Source organism: Elephantulus edwardii, unplaced genomic scaffold, assembly GCF_000299155.1.
Source record: "Elephantulus edwardii isolate Elephantulus edwardi_28Jun2011 unplaced genomic scaffold, EleEdw1.0 scaffold00163, whole genome shotgun sequence".
Lineage (NCBI taxonomy): Eukaryota > Metazoa > Chordata > Mammalia > Macroscelidea > Macroscelididae > Elephantulus > Elephantulus edwardii.
This window is the reverse complement of record NW_006399913.1, coordinates 4,004,875-4,029,222: the sequence shown is the minus strand read 5'-3', so window position 1 is coordinate 4,029,222 and position 24,348 is coordinate 4,004,875. Positions and strand designations below refer to the sequence as shown.

The 24,348-nt window shown below is 37.9% G+C and overlaps 1 protein-coding gene and 1 pseudogene across 1 annotated transcript in view; both read left to right on the top strand.

Moving 5' to 3' along the window:
- Nucleotides 1–22,903, top strand: part of LOC102846971 (chromosome unknown open reading frame, human C11orf73) — a 60,600-nt gene extending 37,697 nt beyond the window's left edge. The window contains exons 4-6 of the mRNA XM_006895261.1: nt 21,042–21,193; nt 21,754–21,872; nt 22,827–22,903. Of these exons, the coding sequence (XP_006895323.1) occupies nt 21,042–21,193; nt 21,754–21,872; nt 22,827–22,881 (326 nt within the window). The 3' untranslated portion in view covers nt 22,882–22,903. The remainder of the gene's footprint in view (nt 1–21,041; nt 21,194–21,753; nt 21,873–22,826) is intronic.
- LOC102846571 lies at nt 9,665–11,055 on the top strand (annotated as a pseudogene).
- Nucleotides 22,904–24,348: the final 1,445 nt, after the last annotated feature.

The window sequence follows — 24,348 nt, the reverse complement described above, 5'->3', positions numbered from 1 at the left end:
TGGAGCCAAGCAAACTAAAGCTATGTACAATCTCAATCTCTTCACCATCCATCCTGATGCTGCCAAGTGGTCCAGTGGTGAGAATCTTTGTCTTCTTGACATTGAGCCTCAATCCATATTGTAGGCTGCCGTTCTTGACACTCTGCAGCAACCACTTCAGGTCTTCCTCAGTTTCAGCAAGCAGGGTTGTGTCAATTTGATATCTTAGAGAAATATTAAATCTTTAATCCATTCCCTTTATTTCTGGCTTTCCTTTTAACTAAATAAAGTGAGAAAGATACACATTCTGATGTTGAGATGGGGTGGGATAGAAAGAGAAGATGTGATTTTTATGTCTTTTTAATGGGGGAAAAAAGGAACTCTGGTGGCAGGGTAGTTAAGTGCCCAGCTACTAACTGAAAGTCCAGTGGTTCATCACCTTTTCTTAGGATGAATATGTAGCATTTGTTTCTGTAAAGATCACAGCCTTGGTAATTTTACTGGGCAGTTCTGTTCTACCTTTTAGGATCACTTTAAATCTTTTTTTCCTTTTCACGTTGAATCTTAATTAATGGTGGGTTTAGTGTGTTGTTTTAACTATTTTGTTTTATTTTTAAAGAACAAAGGAAAAATAAATTAGAAAACTTGCAGAAACATTGATGTAAAAGAGGTAGTTTAACCTACATTTTTGTGACTTTAAAAATGGTAATATAGCATTTTATTGATAAGTTATTGTTTCATTGCCCATTTCCTACTGAGTGTTTTTATTTTTCCCCAAAATATCTAAACATAGTTGAAATTACCACTGCATATTGGTAGTATGTTGTTAGATGTCATTGGGTTGATTCTGACTCACAGTGACCCTGGGTACAACAGGTTACAACACTGGCCTGGTCTTGCTCTGTGCTCCAGGTCATTATGCTGAGTACATTGTTAACCCTGTGGCACTTCTTACTGAAAGTCTTCCTCTTTTTCACTTAATCTCTATCAAGCATGATATCCTTCTCCAGGGCCTGGCATCTCCTTTTAATGTGTCCAAAACATGTGATATGAAGCCTTAATGTCCTGACTTCTCAGAAGCATCAGGACTACACTTCCAAGACAGATTTATAGTGTATTCAGTATTCAGTTCATAGTGTATTCAGTATTCTTTGATAATATCATAACTCAAAAGCATCAGTTCTTCTTTGGTCTTCTTTATGAATTCTTTGACATTTGCATGTATGTGATTTTTGAAAATATCGTTAACTTTTCTGACACAGTGCTGGAATTTGAGCCCCCTAAGGCTGGAAGATAAAACTTCTTCACACATATTTTGGCCATGTTGCTAGGAGGGGTTATCTGTTCGAGAGGGCCATTATACTTGGAAGGTGGAGAGATGGCAAAAGAGAAGACGACACTCAAGGAGGTGGATTGACATAGTAACTGCAGCAGTGGGCTCAAGTGTGTCAGAGATTGTGAGGATGGCATAGGATAGGACGGGTTTTGGATCTGTTGTTCGTAAGTTCACAATAGCGTCTAAGAAGACTGGAAGGCACTCAGAATACTACTGGAGAAGAGCTGCCGCCTCGAAGTAATGCATAGAGTAAAGCTTTCAAGACCTTCTTTTGCTTATGTGGCTATGACTCAGATGAGAAGAGATGGTTGCAAGCATCCATTAATAACCTAAATGTGAAATAGAACTTTCTGAAAATGAGAATTATTGAAAATGAAACAACACATAAAGTTCAATACCATAGGCGCTAGTGAGTTGAAATGGACTGATTTTGGCTATTTTGAATTGGACAGTCTATACTGGGAATAGCAAATTGGAAAGGAATATGTCAAAAAGAAAATGTCAAGATCTATTCTGAAGTGCAGTACTGTGATAGAATAATATTCATACACATAAAAGGAAGGCTTGTTAAAATGACTTATTTAAATTAAGATATCTAGGTACAGAGCGCCTCTGGAAGTCCAAATCCACCAATGGCTCCAAGAGAAAGATGAGCAGTCTTACAGTGATTTACAGTTTCTTAAAAACCTTCAGGAGGGTTGACAATTTAAAACCAACTTGTCAAAAGTGCCAACTACTGCAATCTGAAATTGATCAGTCATCAGTCAGGGTGCTTTGACAATTACTGGTGATTGGAATGTGAAAGTTGGAAGCGAAGATTATTTCTTGATGATACTTAGGTTAGCCCCTCTTGACTACTTTTATTTTATCTCTTGTTCCAGGCCACATCCTTGGGAAACTTTCCTTATATTAAATCAGTTTTGTAGTAGGCTCAAGGGATGCTAATTTCACCTTTGCTCCTCTTACAGCTACTATTTGGTTCATTAGATCATGAGGGATCATTACAGAGTTTTCACTTTTAAGTGTATTTTTAAGCGGCCCTGTGGCACATTGTGTGATGTTATCGGGCTGCTAACCAAAGAATGGTAGTTTGAATCTACCAGCTGCTCAAGGGGAAAAAGAGGAACAGTTTCCTCCCAAAAAGATTTACAGCTTTGGAAATCCAGTGGGTGGTTGCTATAAGTCAGACTCAAGTCAGTGGTACTGAATTGAGTAGTTTGGGGATGCAGATTCAGTCCATGGTGGAGTGATACTTTTTACCTCTAATCTGTTTGTATAATCTTTGTCTTTAAATTGGGATTATTTTTTTGGTCATTGCTATTTAATGTACTTAATAGTATGGTGGTGGTTGTGTTCTTAGGTGCTGTCGACCTGTGACTCATAGCGACCTCATGTACAGCAGCCCTAAACCTTGCTCTATCCTGTGCCAATCTCACTGTCTCCAGCACACCTACCCCCATTACCCCAGTCACTGAATCAATCCGTCTCTAGGAGAGTCTTCCTCTCCTGTGTTGTCCCTCCACCCTCCCAAGCATGGCGTCCCTCTCCAAGGACTGGTCCCTCCTTGCATCATGTCCAAAGTATGTGAGGTGAAGCTTCAGAATCCTTGCCTCAAAGATGCAGCCTGGTTTAACCCTCTCCAGAACAAACCTGTTTGTTCTCCTAGTCGTTCATAGTATATTCAATATTTTTCTCCAACATCACAGCTCAAAGGCATCAATTCTCCTAATATCATCCCAAGTCAGTGTCCAGCTCTCAGACGCGTAGCAAGTGATTGCAAAGACCATGGCCTGGATCAGGTGCACCTTAGTCTCAAGAGTGACATTGCTCTTCAGTACTTTAACAAGGTCTCTTACAACAGACTTTCTCATTGCAATACATCTTTTAATTTCCTGGCTGTTGGTGCCAAGAGTGTTGCTTGTGAAGCCAAGCAAACTAAAGCTGTTAACAGTTTCAATCTCTTTACCATCTATCATGATGCTGCCAATTGGCCCAGTGGTGAGAATCTTTGTGTTCTTGATGTTGAACCTCAATCCATATTCAAGGCTGTAATCCTTGACCCTCTGCAACAAGCACCTCAGATCTTCCTTAGTTTCAGCAAGCAGGATTGTGTCATCTTCTTAATGCAGATTGTTAATGTATCTTCCACCAAGCCTGATTCCACATTTCTCCTCATACAGCCCAGTCTCCAGGGGTTATGGTAGTAGGGATATTGTAGCTAATGTTAGATGGATCTTGGCTGAAAGCAGGGAGTAAATACCAGAGGAATGGTTATCTGTGTTTCATTGATTATGTGAAGGTGTTTGACTGTTTGGATCACAACACACTGTGCCTGACTCTGAGAAGAATGGGAATCCCAAAACACTTGATCGTGCTAATGTGAAACCTATTCTTGGGCCAGGAGGCAGTCATCAGAACAGAGCAAGGAAACACTGCATGGTTCAAAATAGTATGTTTTGGTTTAAAATGTTTATTTTTTTGAATATTTTTAAATAGTTATTTTTTTCTTTTTTTTAGCGTAAGCATCTTTGTGTTAGTTTTTTATTAGTTGCTCTAGGAATTGTTATAAATATCATTCATTTTTTTTTCACAGTTTACCTTGAATTAACATTGCAAAAATAAACACTGTGGTTGACAACTATGATCATTTTTATAGGCTCATTTATAGAGAATTGCTCTGATTATTATGATCATTTTTATAGGCTCATTCATAGAGAGTTAATCTCAAGGCCGAACTTCTATGGTTATTTGAATCCGCCACTGTCTCTAAAGGAAAAAGATGGGCAATATGTGATTTACAACCTTGCAAATCTGCTATTCTCAGCTGTGAGTCAGTTTGACTTGAAGGCAAGTCATCTTTGTAGGGTGTCTTCATTTTCCTTGCTACATTAGAATTCTTAGTGATATAATGACAGAAACCTTTGGACAAATACAACATTTTTGTAATGTTATTAAAGGTATTTATCTCCATTCTCATTGGTTTTGTACTCTAGTCCACCATGACAACTCTTAATAGCATGTGAGAGAATCAGACCTGGATAATGGGAAGTAAAAAAACCTTCAGCATAAATATTCTGCATATTTTCTCAAAGCCCAGAAGTTTTAACACCCATTTAGAGCTGAATAGCAAAGGCAAAAAGGGTTATTTACTTACTTTGATTTTTGAGGTTACATGATATAAAAGCATTTCATGATGAGTCCATGTTCTGGGAATTTTCTCGGCGAACGGGATCTTTAATTTTGTCGTTGAGAGGTTTTTTGTGTGTGTGAGAGATATGTGCTTTTTAAAATACATTATCTGCCTTATTAACACAAAGGTTACTATAATTAGAAACATCTTTTTATGTATTTCTTTTTATAATGTTAATCTAATAATATTAACCAACTCATAGGTGACCCTCCAACAAGTTTTCAGAGGCATTTAGTCACATAGAAGGAAACTGCCTGGAAGGAGAGTGCTCATCTTCAGAGCAGCTAATAGATTCTAACCATATACCTTTGAGGTGGCAAAATTATTAGATTTCATAGTGTTTTTTCTCCTTTCTCAGAAAGTTCCAAAAGTGCTATCTGACTTTGTAATACCATTAAACTATTGTTGATTGAGTCAAGTAGAGCACAACTCATAGCCACCCTATGAACAAAAGGCCTGAATCCATTCTGTAACTATCAACATTTATCAAAGTTCATAGACTATCCAGAGGCATGTAGTTTGGAAAGCCACTCCTGCCCCCAAGCCTGTCTTAAAGTGTGAGCTCCACCAAACACTGTCCACCATGGATAACCGTTATGGCATTTGACACCCAAGTGGCATAAGATTCAGCATCACAGCAACCCCGGGTTACCTCAGTACAGCATATTGACAGAAGAGTGCTGTACCACTTAGAAGAACATTCCTCCAAAATAGAATAACAACTGACTTTTAAATACAAAGGCCCTCCCTAAGGTCTTATTGACTCTAAACAAGACACTTAAATAAAAAGAACCAATATAGTATACTTTTGTTGTTATGTGCCTTTTGGGTTGCTTGCGACATATATTCACCTTATGTACAGCAGCTCTGAACCCTTTTCTGTCCTGAATCAGTGTGACTAATTCCAACACACCAACCCCACTGCCCCAGATACTGTATCAATCCATCTCATCTAGGGTCCTCCTCTCCTGCACTGTCCCTCCACTCTTCCAAGCATAATGTCTTTCTCCAGGGACCGGTCTCTCCTAGCCATGTGCCCAAAGTAAGTGAGGCAGAGCTTCAAAATCCTAGCCTCCAAGGAGAGACTTGGTCTCACCCTCTCCAAGACAGACGCTTTGTTTTCTTGGCAGTCCTTGGTATGTTCTAGACTCTTCTCTAGCACCACAACTTGAAGGCATCTATATTCTTCTGTCATCCTTAGTCATTGTCCAGCTCTCTGAAACATAACAAGTAGTTGAGAAGATCATGTCCTGGATTAGGCACACCTTTGTCTCTAGACTTGACATTGCTGCTTTTCAGCACTCTGGAGAGGTCCATGACAGCAGATTTTCCCAGTTTGTTTTTTTTTATTTCCTGGCTGCTGGTGTTAAAATTGTTTTGTGTGGAACTGTAATTGCTAACAACCTCAATCTCTACTCCATCTATCATAGTGCTGCCATTTGTTTCAGTGGTGAGAATCTTAGTCTTCTTGATGTTGATCTTCAATCTGTATTGAAGATTATAGTCCTTGACCACCTGCAGCCAGTGCTTCAGGTCCTCTTAAGTTTCAGCAAACAAGTGTCATCTGCATATTGTAGGTTTTTTATGAGTCTTCCTTCAATCTTGATGCCACACTCTTGCTCATAAATCCCTGCTTCCCACATGATCTGTTCTGCATACACATTGAAAAGGTATGGGGAAAGGATGCATCCCTGACATTCTCCTTTCCTAATTTTGAACTATGCAGTGTTTCATTGCTCTGTTCTGAGGACTGCTTCTTGGTCCAAGTATAGGTTTCTTATAAGCACAATCAAGTGTTCTGGGATTCCCTTTTTTCCTCAAGATTAGCCACAATTTGTTGTGATCCACACAGTCAAATGCCTTTGCATAGTCAGTAAATCACAAAGACACATTCCTCTAGTACTCTGCTTTCTGCCAAGATCCATCTGACATTGGCAGTAATGTCTCTAGTGCCACAAACTTTTCTAAACGCAGCTTGTATTTCTGGTAGTTCTCTATCAATGTACTGTTCCAGTCATTTCTTAATAATCTTCAGCAGGATTTTGCTAGTGTGTGATAGTAGTGATTTTATTTGGTAATTTCCATACTCTGTTGGGTCACCTTTTTTTTAGAATGGGAATAAATATAAGATGTGTAAGAACCCTTGAAAGACTTTCTCAGTGCTCAAAAAGTATAGTAACTAAATATCTTAAAACCAGTTGTGAATAATATGGTCCTATGTAATGATTAAGATATTCTGGTCAGTGTTGTATCAGGAACATGAAAGTACAACATGTTAAAACTAAAGTTTAAAAATTTGATTCTGATTTTAGTAGAGGAAAAGTGTCTCTGATGGCTTAGTGGTAATGAGTTGCACTGCCATCTCAAAGGTATGTGGCTCGAATACATCAGCTGCTCTGCAGAAAGATGAGCCGTCTCCTTCCTTCTAGGCAGTTTCCTTCTATGTGAATTACTGCCTCAAAATTTAGAGGGTCAGCTCTGAGTTAGTTCAGACTTGACAGTACACACCAACACCAAAATTGTCTAATTTAAAGGAAGTATTTATGCATTTTATAGCCATCTCTGCCAGAGATAAATATTTCTAGCATTCACAAAAATATTTGTTTAACTTAAATCAACACACTTCTTCATACACACAGAGTTCAACTTAAACCTTCCTTTTCTCTGTAGGTTAACTATTTGTAAGATGTTTCAAGAAACAATGAGGAAATGGCTCAATGGCTCAGTCAGGGAGAGTTCCAATGACATCTGCAGTGGAGAATGGGAGACAGAAGAGTCCAAGATTGAAGAGCAGGTGGGGGAATAGGACATTAGGCTAGATGTAATGAAAACATTTATATAGAGCTTTACAAATTTTGATTGTATCTGTAGTACTTTAATATGTAGTTGTAAATTATAGAAGAATAATACATCACTCAAATGAAGGATGTACGTTTATGTAAATAATGTAGAATGTAGTAGAGTTTTCGAGAATAGAATTGTTATGAGAAAAATCTAACATTTTATTTCAGACCTTAAAAGTAAATTGAGCTTAGGAAAAGTAATTTTGGCTCTTTTTGGCTTTCGGCTTGAAGGAGGCCTCAGTGCAACTTTCTTCAGTCATCCTGCATTTGGGTTCATCCAACACGAGCCACCTCTACCTCCACCATGCTGCCCAAGGTCAACCCCAACAAGATCAAATTTGTGGACCTGAGGTGTACCTGTGTGGAAGTAGGTGCCATTTTTGTTCTGCCCCCCAAGATCAGCCCTCTGAGTCTCTCTCCAAAAGGGGTTGATGGTGACATTGCTAAGGCCACCAGTGACTGGAAGGGACTAAGGAGTACTGTGAAAGTGACCATTCAGCATAGACAGGTCCCCATTGAAATGGTGCCAGCTGCCTCTGCCCTGATCAAAGCCCTAAATGAACCTTCCAGACACAGGAAGAAGCAGAAAAATATTAAACACAGTGGGAATACCACTTTTTTTAAAAATTTCTTTATTTTTCATTTCAATGAACATCTACAGAGATTTTGGAATTCCATTCATGGGAATACCACTTTTGATGAGATTGTTGGCATTGCCCTGCAGATGTGACACTGGTCTTTAGCCAGAGAACTTGCTGGAACTATTTTTTTCCCCCCATTCATTCACTGTTGCACTTTTCTCTCCTCCCAACCCTCCCCCCTTTTTGGAACTATTAAAAGAGATCCTGGGAACTGCCTAGTCTGTGGGCCACAGTGTTGATGGCCACCTCTCATGACATAGTAGAAGACATCAACCGTGGTGTTGTAAATGCCCAGCTAGCTAACTGCAGATGAAAATATTTCAATAAATTTGTTAATTTTTTTTTAAAAAGTAAATTTGGCATCTTATAGTAGGTTCTGCTTTTTTAGTTTGTGTTTTTAGCCAAAGTGTTGTTATAATAATTTTAGAGTGATGGTTTCTAGAGTAACGGCCAGTCTGACAGTTCTTAATTTTAGGACGTCTTAAAAACTTTTATTTTTAAATAATTTTAACATTACAAATAAATTACAAGAATACTACAGAGAATTCCTTACACTTTTCTCCCATATTCATCTTTTATTCTCTACATACATATATTCTTTCCCTCTCCCAAAAACCCCAGAAACTTCTACTGGAATATATTGCTTAAAGCAAGAATATTCTTATATAAAGATTATTATCCAATTTAGAAAATTTAGCCTTAATATAATACTTCAGGACAGATCTGCTCTGTCACTTGTGACTGTAATTTGTAATTGACTTAATAATATTTAGCAATAGTAATTTTTAAAATAAGGAGCCAGTTAGGAATTTGGCTTGTAATGGAAAGGTTGGTGTTTGAATTTATTCATTGACTCTAGGAGATAAAGACCTGGCAGTCTGCTCCTGGAAATTCTGTCACTAGGTTCTGTTTGATTGACTCCAGCTCCTGGAGACCCCCTGTATGGCAGAAAGAAACATGTACCAGTCATGTGCCAGCCTCACTGTCTGTTAAAATTTTTTTCGCTCTCCCCTCCACAAGAGAAACATCTGTAAAATTTACCACCTAGATAGCCCTGCGGGACAGTTTTGCTCTTTCACATGGGGTTATAGGGAGTAACAATCAATTAGACAGCAACTCAACAATATAAAATCTCTATTAACATTTTGCTGATTGTACAGGAACCAGTTATCAGTTGATTCCTACTCATAGAGATCTTATATATGTCACAGTAGAACCATGTATGTTACATGTGGTTGTTACGTACATGTTGTTATGTAGGGTTGGAACTGCCTCATAGTTGACTCTGCAGCTGGATTTCATAGGCGGAAATCTTTCTCACATGGAGCATTTTATAGATTCGAACTGTGTTCCTTTGGGATTGCAGTGCAAAATTCCTTACCACTAAGCTACAGATCTCCCTGTGTGTCCCATAGCGTTTAAAATAGGTCATTAGTCTTTCTTTTGAGGTGCCTCAGAGTTGGATCTGAACTGCCAGCCAGGACTTCAGATAGTCTTTCTGGTTTATCCCTATTAAGAATTTATTTGCGCTCTGCCACTCTTTCTCCGGATTCCCTGTGCCAGAAACACAGGAGCGCTCCCACGCACACCCATCACACCCAACTTCACCTCTCCTTGCAGAGGAGCCAGTTCACGTAGCTGCAAGCTGCCCAGCTCATCGCCACCCTCTGCAGCCATGACCACCAGGTCTTCATCCTCCTACCGCTGGATATTTGGGGGCCCAGGCACCGCCAGCCTTCCCGGCTCCAACCGGAGCTATGTGACCACGTCCACCCGCACCTACAGCCTGGGTAGCGCGCTGCGTCCCAGCACCAGCCGCAGCCTCTTTTCTTCGTCCCCGGCCGGTGGCATGTACGCCATGTGCTCCTCAGCCGTGCACCTGCGGAGCAGCATGCCCGGCATGAGGCTGATGCAGGACTCGGTGGACTTCTCGCTGGCCGGTGCCATCAAGACTGAGTTCAAGAACACCCAAACCAACGAGAAAGTGGAGCTGCAGGAACTCAGTGACTGCTTCGCCAACTACATCGACAAGGTGCGCTTCCTGGAGCAGCAGAACAAGATCCTGCTGGCCAGATCAAGGGCCAGGGCAAGTCCCTCCTGGGGAACCTGTATGAGGAGGAGATGAGGGAGCTGCGTCTGCAGGTCAGGTGGATCAACTCACCAACGACAAGGCACGCGTCGAAGTGGCAGGACAACCTGGCTGAGGACATCTTGCGGCTCCGGGAGAAGTTGCAAGAGGAGATGCTTCAGAGAGAGGAAGCCGAGAGCAGCCTGCAATCTTTCAGACAGGATGTGGACAATGCCTCCCTGGCTCATCTTGACCTTGAACGTAAAGTGGAATCCTTGAATGAAAAGATTGTCTTTTTGAGGAAGCTGCATGAGGAGGAAATCCAGGAGTTGCAGGCCCAGATTCAAGAACAGCATGTCCAAATCAATGTGGATGTTTCAAAGCCTGACCTCACGGCTGCCCTGCGTGATGTCCGTCAGCAATATGAAACCGTGGCTGCCAAGAACCTTCAGGAGGCTGAAGAATGGTACAAGTCTAAGTTTGCTGACCTCTCTGAGGCTGCTAACCGGAACAATGATGCCTTGTGCCAGGCGAAGCAGGAATCTAATGAGTACTGGAGACAGGTCCAGTCTCTCACCTGTGAAGTGGATGCTCTGAAGGGAACTAATGAATCTATAGAGCGCCAGATGCATGAAATGGAAGAGAACTTTGCTGTCGAAGCTGCTAACTACCAAGACACTATTGGCCGTCTGCAGGATGAGATTCAGAACATGAAGGAAGAAATGGCTCGTCACCTTCGTGAATATCAAGACCTGCTGAATGTTAAGATGGCTCTTGACATTGAGATTGCCACCTACAGGAAGCTGCTGGAGGGCGAGGAGAGTAGAATTTCTCTGCTTATTCCAACCTTTTCTTCCCTGAACCTGAGGGAAACCAACCTGGAGTCTCTCCCTCTGGTTGACACCCACTCAAAAAGGACTCTCCTGATTAAGACAGTTGAAACTAGAGATGAGCAGGTTATCAACGAAACTTCCCAGCACCATGATGACCTTGAGTGAAAACTGCGCACACTTGGTGTAGCAAATTATTATCAGCAAGAATAAAATTGAAGTCCGTGTCTTAAAGAGACAGCTTTCAAGTGCCTTTTGCAGTTTTTCAGAAGTGCAAGATAGATTTGGAATAGGAATAAGCTCTAGTTCTTAAGATCCAACACTCCTAAAAGAGTTAGGAAGAAAATAAAAGATTACAACATAACCTAGTCTTGTGCTAGAATACTTTTTTAAAAAGTATTTTTTAATATCATTAAAACTGCTTTTTTCCAGCAAGTATCTGACCAACTTGTTTCTGCTTCAATAAATTTTTGGGAAAGAAATAAAAAAAAAAAAAAAAGAATTTATTTGCATATTTGTTGTTGTTGTTATGTGCCGTCAAGTCGTTTGCGGCTCATAGCGACCCTATGTACAACAGCCCTAAACCCTGCTCTAACCTGTGCCAATCGCACTGCCTCTGACACACCCATCCCAATTACCCCAGTCACTGAATCACCCCATCTCATAGAGGGTCTTCCCCTCCTGCACCATCCCCCCCAAGCATGATGTCCCTCTCCAAGGTCCTGTTCCTCCTTGCAACATGCCCAGAGTATGTCAGATGAAGCCCCAGAATCCTTGCCTCCAAGGAGTTGCTTGGTTTAATCCTCTCCAGGATGAATCTGTTTGTTTTCTTGGCAGTCCATGGTACATTCAATACTCTTCTCCAGCACCACAGCTCAAAGGCATCAATTCTCCTTCTGTCCTCCCTAGTCATTGTCCAACTCTCTGATGCATAACAAATGATTGCAAAGACCATGGCCTGTATCAGGTGCACCTTAGTCTCCATATTTACCCCAGTTAAACGGAATCAGAATCTGTATTTTAAAAGATTCCCAGAGCATTCTAATAGCTCTCTAAGCTATACATAAAGAATCAGATGGGGGGCTTGTTAAACTGGTATTCTGATTGAGTGAGTTGTTGTTCTTGCTTGCCATTGAGTTGGAACCGACCCATAGCTGACCCTCCAGCACATTTTCAGAAGCAGTTATAGGAGGTGATTGCCCATCCTCCTGCAGAGCAGCTGGTGGATTTGAACCCCATGTCTTTGTTATTGCAGCAATAGGCCACCAGTGATATCAGTGGATAGAAAGACAAATTATTAGCAGGGGATTTCCTTTAGTATCCATGTAGCACTGCCTCCTCAATTTGCCCCAAATTTCTAGCAGTTTTCCCTTCCTGTCCTCTGGGTGGATTTGAATGTAAACCTTTTGGTTACCACCTAAATATACCTGACCAGGGCTCCTTAGAATCCTGTTCAGTATCCTTAGGATATTGTTGAGTACCTGCTTACTGGGAACCCACCCGTAGCTGATCCTCCGGTGGGTTTTCAGAGGCAGTGAATCACACAGGAGATTGCCTGTGGAATAGCTGGTGGAGCTGAACCTTGTACCTTTGAGTTAATAGTGCATTTTCTTACATTAAACTACCAAACTTGTCAATGACTTCATCTTACTTGGTTTCAAAATACACTTGGTACCAGCAGTCAGAAAATGAGACGTATCGCACTGGATATTGAAAAGCAGTGATGTCAGTTTGAGGACTAAGATGTGCCTGATTCAGGCCATGGTCTTTTCAGTAATTTACTATGCATCTGAGAATTGGACAATGAATAAAAATGATGGAAGAAGAATTGATGCCTTTCCATGTTGTTGGAAAAAAGTACTGGATTATCTCATGGACTATCAAAACAATAAATAGTCTTAGAGAAGATGTAGTCTGTATGCTCCTTGGAGGTAAAGATGATAAAGCTTCATCTCATGAGCTTTGGGAATGTTGCTAAGACAGGTTATTTGTTGGAGAGAAACATCATCCTTGGAAAGGTGGAGGGACAAAAAGTGAAGGAGAGGAAGATCCTCAACTTGTGGCATTTGATTGTGACTGTAGCAATGGCTTTGAGTGTGTCAGATATTGTGAGGATAGCACAGGATAAGACAAGGTTCAGATCTGTTGTCCATAGGGTCACTGTGGGTTATACTTGACTGGATGGCACCTAACAAGCTACCAGAAATCCTATTAAAATCATGTAGTTTATTTCATTATTGTATCTCTTTAGTCTTTAACCTGGCACTGTTGCTCAGCATTTCCTTGTCTCTTATGACAATGCCTTTAAGAATACAGGAAGGCTTAATATCAGGAATTTTTAAGAAATATCATTTGTTATAAATTATTTAAATTTCTACTTTGTAATTCTACTCTTCTCTTTTTGGACTTCCTGCCATTTTAAATTAAAAAAATAATAATAATGAGAAACTATATATGTGTGTGTGTGTGTGTATAAACTTTGTAAGCAATCAATATAAAATCATTTTTTAAAAACAAAGATACATTTAGGAACAGATCTTGTTAATAAAGCAAGATTGACTTTATCTGGGGACTATCTTATCTAAAGTCCATCACTGCACTCCATACACACCAAGGACATAAAAAGACACAAATAGTCTCTATTCTCAAGGGGCTTACACTTTATGGGAGAAGTAACAGTCTGTTACTGAACAGATTTATTTGGGTGCTTTCTAAGATTTCTAATGATGTCATTCTATAGTTTTATAAAAATGTAATACTTAGCATCAACAGTGTAACAGGCCATTATTCTGGATACCTAACTCTCATTCCTTGTAAAAACATTTAAACTGTAGATATTCTCTTCATTTTACTTAAATATCCTCTAAGGTTAAGTATCTCGATTAAGTGTTCACAGTCACTAATTAATCACTGGAACTATAAGTTAATGAAGAAGTAATTTTAGGTTTATTCAGTAAGCAGTGAAAATGGATCAGAGATCTGTTATTGTTGTTTGCTGCTGTCGAGTTGACTGTGACTCATAGCCACCCCGTGTACAATACCTGTGAAGCCTGCCCATTCCTGAGTCAGTCTCACTGACTCCGAAAAACCTATACGCATTGCTTCGGTGACTGTGTCACTCCATCTCATCTGGGGTCTTCCTCTCCTGTGCTGTCCCTTCTCTGTTTTAAATTGATATCCTTCTCTAAGGATCCTTCTCCTAGCCACATGCCTAAAGTATGTGAGAAGGAGCTTCAGAATCCTAGCCTCCAAGGAGAAACTTGGTTTCCACCCTCTGCAAAACAGACCTCTGTGTTTTGTTGCATTCCATGGTATGTTCAAGACTCTTCTCTAGCACCACAATTCAAAGACATCAGTTCTTACTTAGTGTTTTTCAGCTCTCTGATGCATAGCAAATAATTGCAAAGACGGCCTGGATCACACAGGTGCATCATAGTCTGTAGACTTATTTTGCTGAAGATCATCCAAAAACGACTGGAACAGCATATCAACAGAGAACTACTAGAAGTGCAGGCTGGATTTAGAAGAGGTCTTGGTACTAGGGATATTGTAGCTAATGATAGATGGATCTTGGCTGAAAGCAGGGAGTGTCAGAGGAATATCTATCTGTGTTTCATTGACTCTGCAGAAGCATTTGACTATGTGAACTACAACAAACTGTGGCTAACTCTGAGAAGAATGGGAATCCCGGAACACTTGATCGTGCTTATGTGAAATCTATACTTGGACCAAGAGGCAGTCATCAGAACAGAACAAGGAAACACTGCATGGTTCAAAATTGGGAAGGGTGTATGCCAGGGATGTATATTTTTGTCTCCATATTTTTTCAGTCTATATGCAGAACAGATTATCCAGGAGTCTGGATTCTATGAGGAGAAATGTGGCATCAGGATTGGAGGAAGACTCATCAACAATGTGCATTATGCAGATAACATAATCCTGCTTGCTGATACTGAGGAGGACCTGAAGCACTTACTGCAGAAGGTCAGGAAGCTCCATATCAAGAAAACAAAGATTCTCATCACTGGGCCGGTTAGCAGCATTATGATGGATAGTTAACATATTTAGTTTGATTGGCTCCACAAGCAACATTCTTGGCACCAGTAGCCAGGAAATTAAAAGACATTTTGTGTTGGGAAAGTCTGCTGTCAGAGACCTCTCCAAAGTACTGAAGAGCAGTGATGCCAGTCTGGAGACTAAGGTGCACCTGATCCAGACCACGGTCTGTACAATCACTTGCTATGCATCAGAGATCTGGACAGTGACTAGGGATGATAGAAGGAGAATTGATGCCTTTGAGCTTTGGTTTTGGAGAAGAGTATTGAGTATACGCTAGGAAAACAAACAGCTTTGTTCTGGAGAGGGTTAAACCAGTATGCTCCTTGGAGGCAAAGATTCTGAAGCTTCATCTGACATAATTTGGACATGTTGCAAGGAGGGACCAATCCTTGGAGAGGGACCTCAAGCTTGGGAGGGTGAAGGGACAGCGCAGGAGAGGAAAACCCTCAATAAGATAGATTGATTCAGTGACTGGGGTAATGGGGGTAGTTGTGTCAGGGACAGTGTGATTGGCACAGAATAGAGCAGGGTTTAGGGCTGTTGTACATAGGGTTGCTATGAGTCACAGGCAATTTGATGGCACATAACAACTCAGTACTCTAGAGAGGTCCCTGACAGCAGATTTTCCCAGTTTTAATTTGTCTTTTAATTTCCTGGCTGCTGGTGCCAGAGTGTTGATTGTGGAGCCAAGGAAACTGTAATTGTTAATAACTTCAGTCTCTTCTCCATCTATCATGGTGCTGCCAGTTGGCCCAGTGGTGAGAACCATTGTCTTCTTGATGTTGATCTTCAGTTCATATTGAAGACTGCAGTCCTTGACCTTCTTCAGCAAGCGCTTTAGGTTCCCCTCAGTTTCAGCAAGCATAGTGGTGTCATCTACATAATGTAGACTGTTGATTATTCTACCTCCATTCCTGATGCTACATTTCTCCTCATAAAGCCCAGCCTTCTGAATGATCTGTTCTGCGTATAGATTGAAATGGTATGGAGGGAGGATGCATCCCTGACACACTCCTTTCTTGATTTTGAACCATGCAGTTTTTCCTTACTGTTTCACATGAGCATAATCAAGTGTTCAGAGATCTATTTAAAAATACTTTTATGTCTATATTTTTATATTCAATACTATAAAGCTTTTATGCAGACATAATCCACTGTTTCATAGTGAATTACTTAGCTTTGACATTGTGACTTTCTTTAGCCTTCATCTATTTGTTGCCTTGTGTGTTTGTAATACAAGGATCATTAAACTCACTTTTAGATTTTCAATCTTTTGTGACCAAGTGTAACTATTAAGATAATATTTTACAAGTTATACTCTCTTGTAGAGGTTTTTCAAAGAACAGAACATTTACTTATGTACATTTACTAACTAAAAACTAATCTTAAAATTACTGTATTCACTCGTAGTTCATTGTTGTTGTTAGGTGCCATGACCCTGTGAACAACAAATCTGAACCCTGTCCTGTCCTTTACCATCTTCACACACAGTGTCAATCCACCTGATTAAGGATCTTCCTTTCCTTCACTGACTCTCCACCTTTCAAAGCATGATGTCCCTCTCCAAGGAATATCTCCTCCTAGCAACATGCCCAAAGTATGTGAGGTGAAGCTTTATCATCTTTGCCTCCAAAGAGCACTCTGGCTGTGCTTTCTCCAAGATGTATTTGTCTGTTCTTTTGGCAGTCTTTGAGATGGATGTTCAGTAGTCCTCTCCAACACCACAGCTCAAAGGCATCAATTCTTCTCTGTCATTTTTTAAAAAAAATTATTAATTTTAATGAACATTTACAGAGACTTTGGATTTCTATTGATTTCTTGTTGCATTTCTCTCCCTGCCTGCCTTGCCCCCCCCCCCCAGTTTGCTCTTGTCTTTGAAAAGTAAAAGAAAAATTCTTTCATTGTTACACAGTCCCCACCCTCCACCCCCAGCCCACTCCACTATGCAGCCTTCATTTTGGACTCTTGTCATGATAATACCTAATCATATATCACTTTTAAACAGTTCTCTCCCTCATCTATTTCAGTGCAATATGCATTATTTATCCCCACTTTCTCAGTCTCCCCCAACTCCGATGTCAGTGCCGTTTTACAACAGTAGTATTTGTCCTTTTGTGACTGAAATATTTCAGCCTAATGCCCTCCAGGGTCATCCATTTTGTATAATATTTCATGAGTTCTTTGTTTTTCAATGCAGCATAATATTCCAATGTGTGAGTGTACTAGAGCTTCTCTATCCATTTGTTTTTTTTTTTTTTTTTTTTTTACATCAGATAGGATTCTCTATCCATTTGTTTGTTTATGGGCACTTGGGTTGTTTCCAGCTCTTTGATATTGTAAACAAATCTGGTTCTGGTTTCTTTAGGGTATATTCCCAGTAGAAGAATTGCTGGGTCAAATGATATATCTATTTGCAACTTTTTTGAGAAAGTGCCATACAACTTTCCATAGTGGTTGCACCATTTTACACTCCCACTAACTGTGAATAAGGGTTCCAGTTTCCCCATAATCTCACTAGCATTTGATATTTATTGCTCTGTTAAATTTTGCTATTCTTACTGGGGTGAGATGATATCTCATAGTTGTTTTGATATGCATCTCTCTTAGAGCAAGGGACTTTGAACATTTCTTCATGTGTTTGTTTGCTATCTGAATGTCATCTTTGATGAAGTGTCTGTTCATTTCTTGTGCCCATTTTTCATTTGGGTTATTTACCTTTATCTTGTTGTGGTGCTCTGTCATTCTTATTTATTGCTTAGCACTCATATGCATAGCAAGTGACTGGAAAGACCATGACCTGAATCAGAAACACCTTGGTCCTCAAACTGACAACATTGCTCCTCAACAATTTGGAGACATCCTTAACTGCAGACTTTGCTAGTGAGTGTCTCCTGATTTCCTAACTGCTGGTATGAAGGGTGTAGATTGTGGATTCGGGTAAGTTGAAGTTGTTGACTGTTTCAGTCTTTTCTCTATCATGATGTTGTCTATCAGTCCAGTGGTAAGAATTTTTTTGTTTCTTGACATTGATAATGTAATCCCTATTGAAGGCTGTAGTCTTTGATCTTCTGCAACAAGTGCTTCAAGACCTCTTCACTTAGAACAAGCAAGATTGTGTCATCTGCATAATGCAAGTTATTGATGACTCTTCCTTCCATTTTGATGCCTCATTCTTCTTCATAGATCAAGTACTTAAGGTGTATTTGAGTGTATTATTGATCTTACTTTCCTGTATCTGTAGAAAAGAAAATATTTTAGAAATAACTTGCTATTTTGTTATTCCAGGAATTATTTATTCATAATTTAGGTAGAGAGCATACTAAACGCAACTGTGCTTTTTAAAACAATGACTGAAATAATAAGAAAATAGAAGGAATTGTGTAGAGCAAACATTGGCAAACTTTGTAAAGGACTAGGTAATAAATAATATAGGCTTTGCAGATCACATGTAGTCTCTGACATTTTAGTCCTTTTTTAAACCAATCTTTTAAATCTTTAAAAACTGTTCTTGGCTTCTAGGTTGTACAAAAACAGGTTGTGGGTCAGTTTCCCTTTGCCAGCCTTTAGCCTGGAGGTTAAGGCAATTGTGAAGTCTTTTCCATCACTTTTCTTATTTCCTGCCTGAAGTATATATCACATCATTCAGAAAGTATATAAAGAGACTGGAAACAGAATCTTCATAGTCTGCTCTGAGCTTTTATTGAGCAGGCTGATTATTGGAATTTTAAAATTTTTGTTCATAATGGCAAAGTATAAAAAGTATACACAGTAAGAAGTTTCACAATTATTAGAGGAGTCAATAAATAAATAAAAAAATGTAGATGGCAATCTAGGCTCTAATAATGATGGTGAAGGTAATAATACGAGCAAAATTTTATAGCTGACTTTCCAGTGGGTTTTTGGAGACTGTTAATAATGTGGAATTAAATTGCCCATCTTTTCTGCAGCTTTTGGTAGATTCATACTGTTCACCTTTAGGTTAAGTCTTCCTACAGACTACATTATGACTTCCTACAGATTACATTATGAGAGCTTAATAGTTGTTGGACAAGCATAATGGTCATTGACTACCCCGCACATGACAAAGGATGCAGAATTAGTTGTCTCCTAAGCATCTACAATAAAACTATGAAGAGGAAGAAAAAAACTGGCCTGTAGAGTTGTCTGTCATATTGAGAAAGTCAGAAATAATTTTTCAGCAAAAATATGATATGTGCACAGAATCAAATTCACAAAAGAAATTAACAGAATTTATTTCTAACCTTGTAGAGATACTGGCCTCCAAATAAGAAACACTTTAAAGCAACTTAAATACTTAAAATAGGAATAAATAAAAGAACTTTGCTACCAGTAAGCATGTATATGTATACTTTTGTATAAGTATATGTATACTTTTCCCTCACTAAATGGAGAGAAAAGAACAGGGCAAAAAGACTATTTGAACAAGTAATGTCCTAAAACATCCTCAATTTTATGTAAAGCATTAATTTATACATTGAAAAGTGTAACAGACTCCAAGTAGAACAAATTAAAAGAGATTCACACTTAGACACAATCAATGTGTCAAAAGCCAAGAAAGACATTTTGAAATTATCAGAAGAAACACATCACAGAGGATTTTCAATAAGATTAACAAGTAATTTCTTATTAAAATCTGGAGACCATAAGTCAGTGGAATGACATTTAAATTGTTGAAGGAAAAAAATTTAAAAAACTCCTTGTCACCAAAGAGTTCTATATCCAGCTAATCTATCAAAACTAAAGAAGGAACTAAAACGTTTTCTGGAATTTACCTTTCAATATGACTTTTCTGGCCATTATTTGACTTTGCTGTGTAGATGGGTGGGAATATGCGAATGAAGTGTATTAGCCTATACATAAAAGGGTTGGCTACAAGGGGATTAGCAGTTCTCAACAAACTACAAGGGGATTGGTTAATCTCCAATAAATTGAACATCTCTAGCCATCTAGACAAGAGCTTCTGACACCATTGAGGAGAAAGCTAGAGAATATATGATGCCTTTCTTGCTTAAGCTACACCTGTGGCAGATCTTCCACAACAGGTGATCCAGGTCCCCCTCATTTTCAGCAAGCAAGGTTTTATCATCTACATAGCACAAGTTGTTGATGAGTCTTTCTCTAATCCTGATGGCACATTCTTCTTCATAGATTCTAGCTTCATGAATTACTTGCTCAACATATAGATTGAAAAAGTATACCCCTGATGCACACCCTTCTTAATTTGAAACCACATAATGTTCCCTTGTTCTGTTCAGATAACAACGTGTTGGACTAGGTATAGCCAGAATAATTTAAACAATTCACAAATACATAGAAAATTAGTAAAACAAATAATTAAAAAATACCAAAAGAAAACTCAAACCAAAAACATTTAAGCTAATTCTTGTTAATGAAAGGTATATTTGTCTGTATTTTTGAAGCACAGAAAAATACATTTATCAATTTTTACTCATATGCATGAAAATTTTAGAAAAGTTATGCCTTTTGTAATGGGTGTTATAATTTTCAAGAATATTACATTTTAGATTTTTTCCCCCTCACAATTTTATTGTCATGTAAAAACAGTCTAAAAAGTATTAATTTCTTTTTCCAGGAAACTTTTGTGTTTTGTTTTATTTGTGTCTTATGTGGGTGATTAAATTAGCCTCTCTGACTGGAAATTTTTGGTTGGGTTTCTGAGGTATAAATGACACAGGAAGAGTTTACTCCTCTTTGTCCTTCCTACTTTGTTTTTAATGGACTTGTCATTAAAACTTAAAAATTTTTAAAACTGACTTCCTCTTAAAGTTAATTTTGAGAATATTTTACCAATTCTAATTTGTTTATTTTTTTCCTCATTCTGTTGCTATTTCTAGGTTCATTAATTTTAATAATTTTCAGAGATAATAGCTGTTTTTTCTTATGAAGAAATTTTCATTTTCTAATTTTTAATTTGCTAGTTAAGTAACCTTTTGCATTTATTTAAAACGAGACATAGTTGTACATAACTTTTTAGTAGAGGCTATTGGTTCTTCACATATTTTCCTAGGAATTTGAGTTAAATTTGAAAAATAGGTTTATGTCATTTCTTTCAGGGGAAGGAAGCCAACACCCTTTTGGAGCCATGAATATTGTCCGGACTCCATCTGTTGCCCAGATTGGAATTTCAGTGGAATTATTGGACAGTCTAGCTCAGCAGACTCCTGTAGGAAATGCTGCTGTATCCTCAGTTGATTCATTTACTCAGGTAATAAAGTGCACATATCACTGTTTTCTTAAATCATATTCTATACTTTAAAAAAAAATATTATACTGCTTTATTTACAAAGTTTGAATATACTGGTTTTCACATTGGATCTTTCTCATTTCCTTCACCATACCCTAAACCATCAAATTGTATAACCCTGTGATTAACCACCCCCATCCTTACCCCTCTGCTTCCACCATCCCTTCCCTTGGAGCCTCATACTCATTCTACAATAGCGGTTTTGTACAGGATTTATCCTTATGGGACTGAGTTAGTTCACTCAGCATAATGCTCTCCAGTCCCTCCCAAGTTAGGTAGTAATATACAAAATCATTGCTCCTGCATGCTGCATAGTATTCCTTTGTGTGACTGTACCACAACTTCTCAGTCCATTTGTAGTTAGACATCTGGGATGTTTCGATGGTGAATATGGTGCTGTGAACATTGGAGTACAAGTTTCCATTTGAGCCTCAGTTCTCATGTTGGAGCATTTTTAATTTAAATTACGGTCTAAGTGGAGTATTTTAAGAAAATGTTTTAATCTACTATTAATTTTTCAGTTCACACAAAAGATGTTGGACAACTTCTACAATTTTGCTTCATCATTTGCTGTCTCTCAGGCTCAGATGACACCTAGCCCATCTGAAATGTTCATTCCAGCAAATGTAGTTCTCAAATGGTATGAAGTATTTTGTATTATAAGTAGAATATACTTATGTCTCTATGCATTTCTTTTTTAATAGCTAACCATATTCTTTATTGCATATACAAGCACAAATTAACATTTTAATGCCATTAAGGTACATCCTATAGAATTCAGAGCAGTAAAGAGTTCTTACTCAGAATAATCGGAGTCTGTGCTAAAGTAACCATTTTGAATTTGTAAAGACAGGAAAATGTAATTGTAATGCTTTATGGGCCCCTATTAGTAATCATTCATTCTTGAATCCTTTGTATTAGAAGTACTATATTTTAAAAAAAGTACTATATATGAGCTTGAAATACCAATTAAAACTTTTGTTTTTAAGTGTAGAAAGTCTTGATCTCAAGTATATATGCATCGGGTATCTGGATAATTTATACTTTACCTTGTTAGATGAATGACTAATAAGTTTTTCCTCAGTTTTCTTATATTAGTATTTTATTAGACATTTCTTTTCATTTTGAAAATCCCAGTGGTGAGAAATACATAAGGAGAGTTTGCTGAGATGTGGCCTTATGGTGTAGCATGGAGGATACTGGAATAAAGATTTTGATCTTGAGCAAATTAAGCTGTTCATCTAAAAAATGAAGGAGTAAGAATTAGATTTATTTTCTCCTCTTATGTCCTTACTTTGTTAGATGATAAACATTTATTATGGTTTGTGGATGGGGGACTGTTAACCAGAAGATCACTATGAGTGGCAGCTCACAACACATGATTTGTACGTGCCATTATAAATGAATCAAAACTGCTTTATACTTCATTATACCATTTCCTAAGGATGATTGAATTCATACATTATCATTTTTGCTTTTTTCTTTTATAAATAGCATTTATTTTGGGGTTTTTTTTTAAGAAGTCATTTGCCATATTATGAAATACCCTGTTTTTCCATTTTCTTTTAATATAAATATGCTTTTTCTTTTTTAGGTATGAAAACTTTCAAAGACGACTAACACAGAACCCTCTCTTTTGGAAAACATAATTTGAATAAAAATAATAATGGATTTTGAATTTGTCGTGTTTTGAAGATAAATGACTATTTAAAAGGCATGAAGTCAAAGGATCATGAAGCCTATGTGTAAAAGCTACTTAATGACTGTGAAGCTTAATTAAAATCTTTATAAAATTAAAAACTGAAAATGTGTTTATCATCAATGGTCATTTCCCTGCTTGAGCTTAAAATACTATTGAGAGGCAAATGTGATTTGTTTTTTACTTAAAAAAATAAAAAGCATTCACAGTGTGATAAATGCCATTGTATTTATAATCTTTCATTTACTTTTTTTAGTCATTTGTTTGAGTAGTTAAAATTTGTTGTGAAACTTTTTAAAAAGCATCAAGTAAAAATGTTTACATATGAAACAGTTGTTTTCAGGGAGTATTTTATAAGATTACATTTTTTTCAATTAGCAAGGGTTAGTTAAAACAAGCAGTATCTGGCTGTGCTTTTATATTCTAGAACTGGTTAAGACAGAATAATTCTTTTTTTATACAAATAAAATTTTGCATTATGCATATACACATTCTTCTACCTACATAAATTGTTTTTATGCTTTCAAAATGAACTGACCCATCAACATATCCCAAAGGGATATGTGTACAGTCTTTGTAACCTAGTAGCTGGTGTCTAGTTACTAAATCAGCGTACAAATGAATAAAATTACATTGTCTAATTATACAGATTATTAATATTCTTACTATTAAGGATCAGGAAATCAATTAAGCTGACACATTATGTCCTTACTAGTAGCATAAGAAGTAAAAAAAGATTTCAAATTTTTACTGAAATCATTACTGTAATTCCATTTGTTTAACACTATATTTTTCCCCCATTAATAACCAAAAAACCTATATAGAATATCCTTTGCATCATTTGTTGCCATGACTCATGGCTGACACTCCATTGGTTTTCTGAGCTACAAATCATGGGTGAGGATATTGCCCGTCTTTCTCCCTTGGAGCTGCTAGTGGAGAGAGATGAGCAGAGGTACAGCCTTTAAGTTAGCAACACAACTTCACCCTGCTGTCTGTACCGCACAATTTCAAATGGGCAAAGTTCACTTGTAGAAAAGTATTACCCTGCAAATCATGAAAAAGAAATACTCTCTAGTCTTGAACAAGCTAGAATATTTAAAATTATGGTAAAATTAAGTAGAAGTGTGATACCATTAACTAGTACATTGAAAGAATATGAAGCGAACTTTTTTCCTAATCAATTTATTAACCACTTTGTTGATACATTTAAAAGACTTTGTTTAAATGTTTCTTTTCTCATAACTATTGACTTAATAATTAAAACTTTTTTCACAGTTAACAGTTTCAACAGACATTTTTTTTTAATAAAACCAAAACCGTGTAAAGCATTAAGAATTTTTATCCTTCTTTTGGAATATCTTGGAATGTACATGAACTTTTTTTTGTTTTATTTTTTTTATTCTTTTTTTTAAAA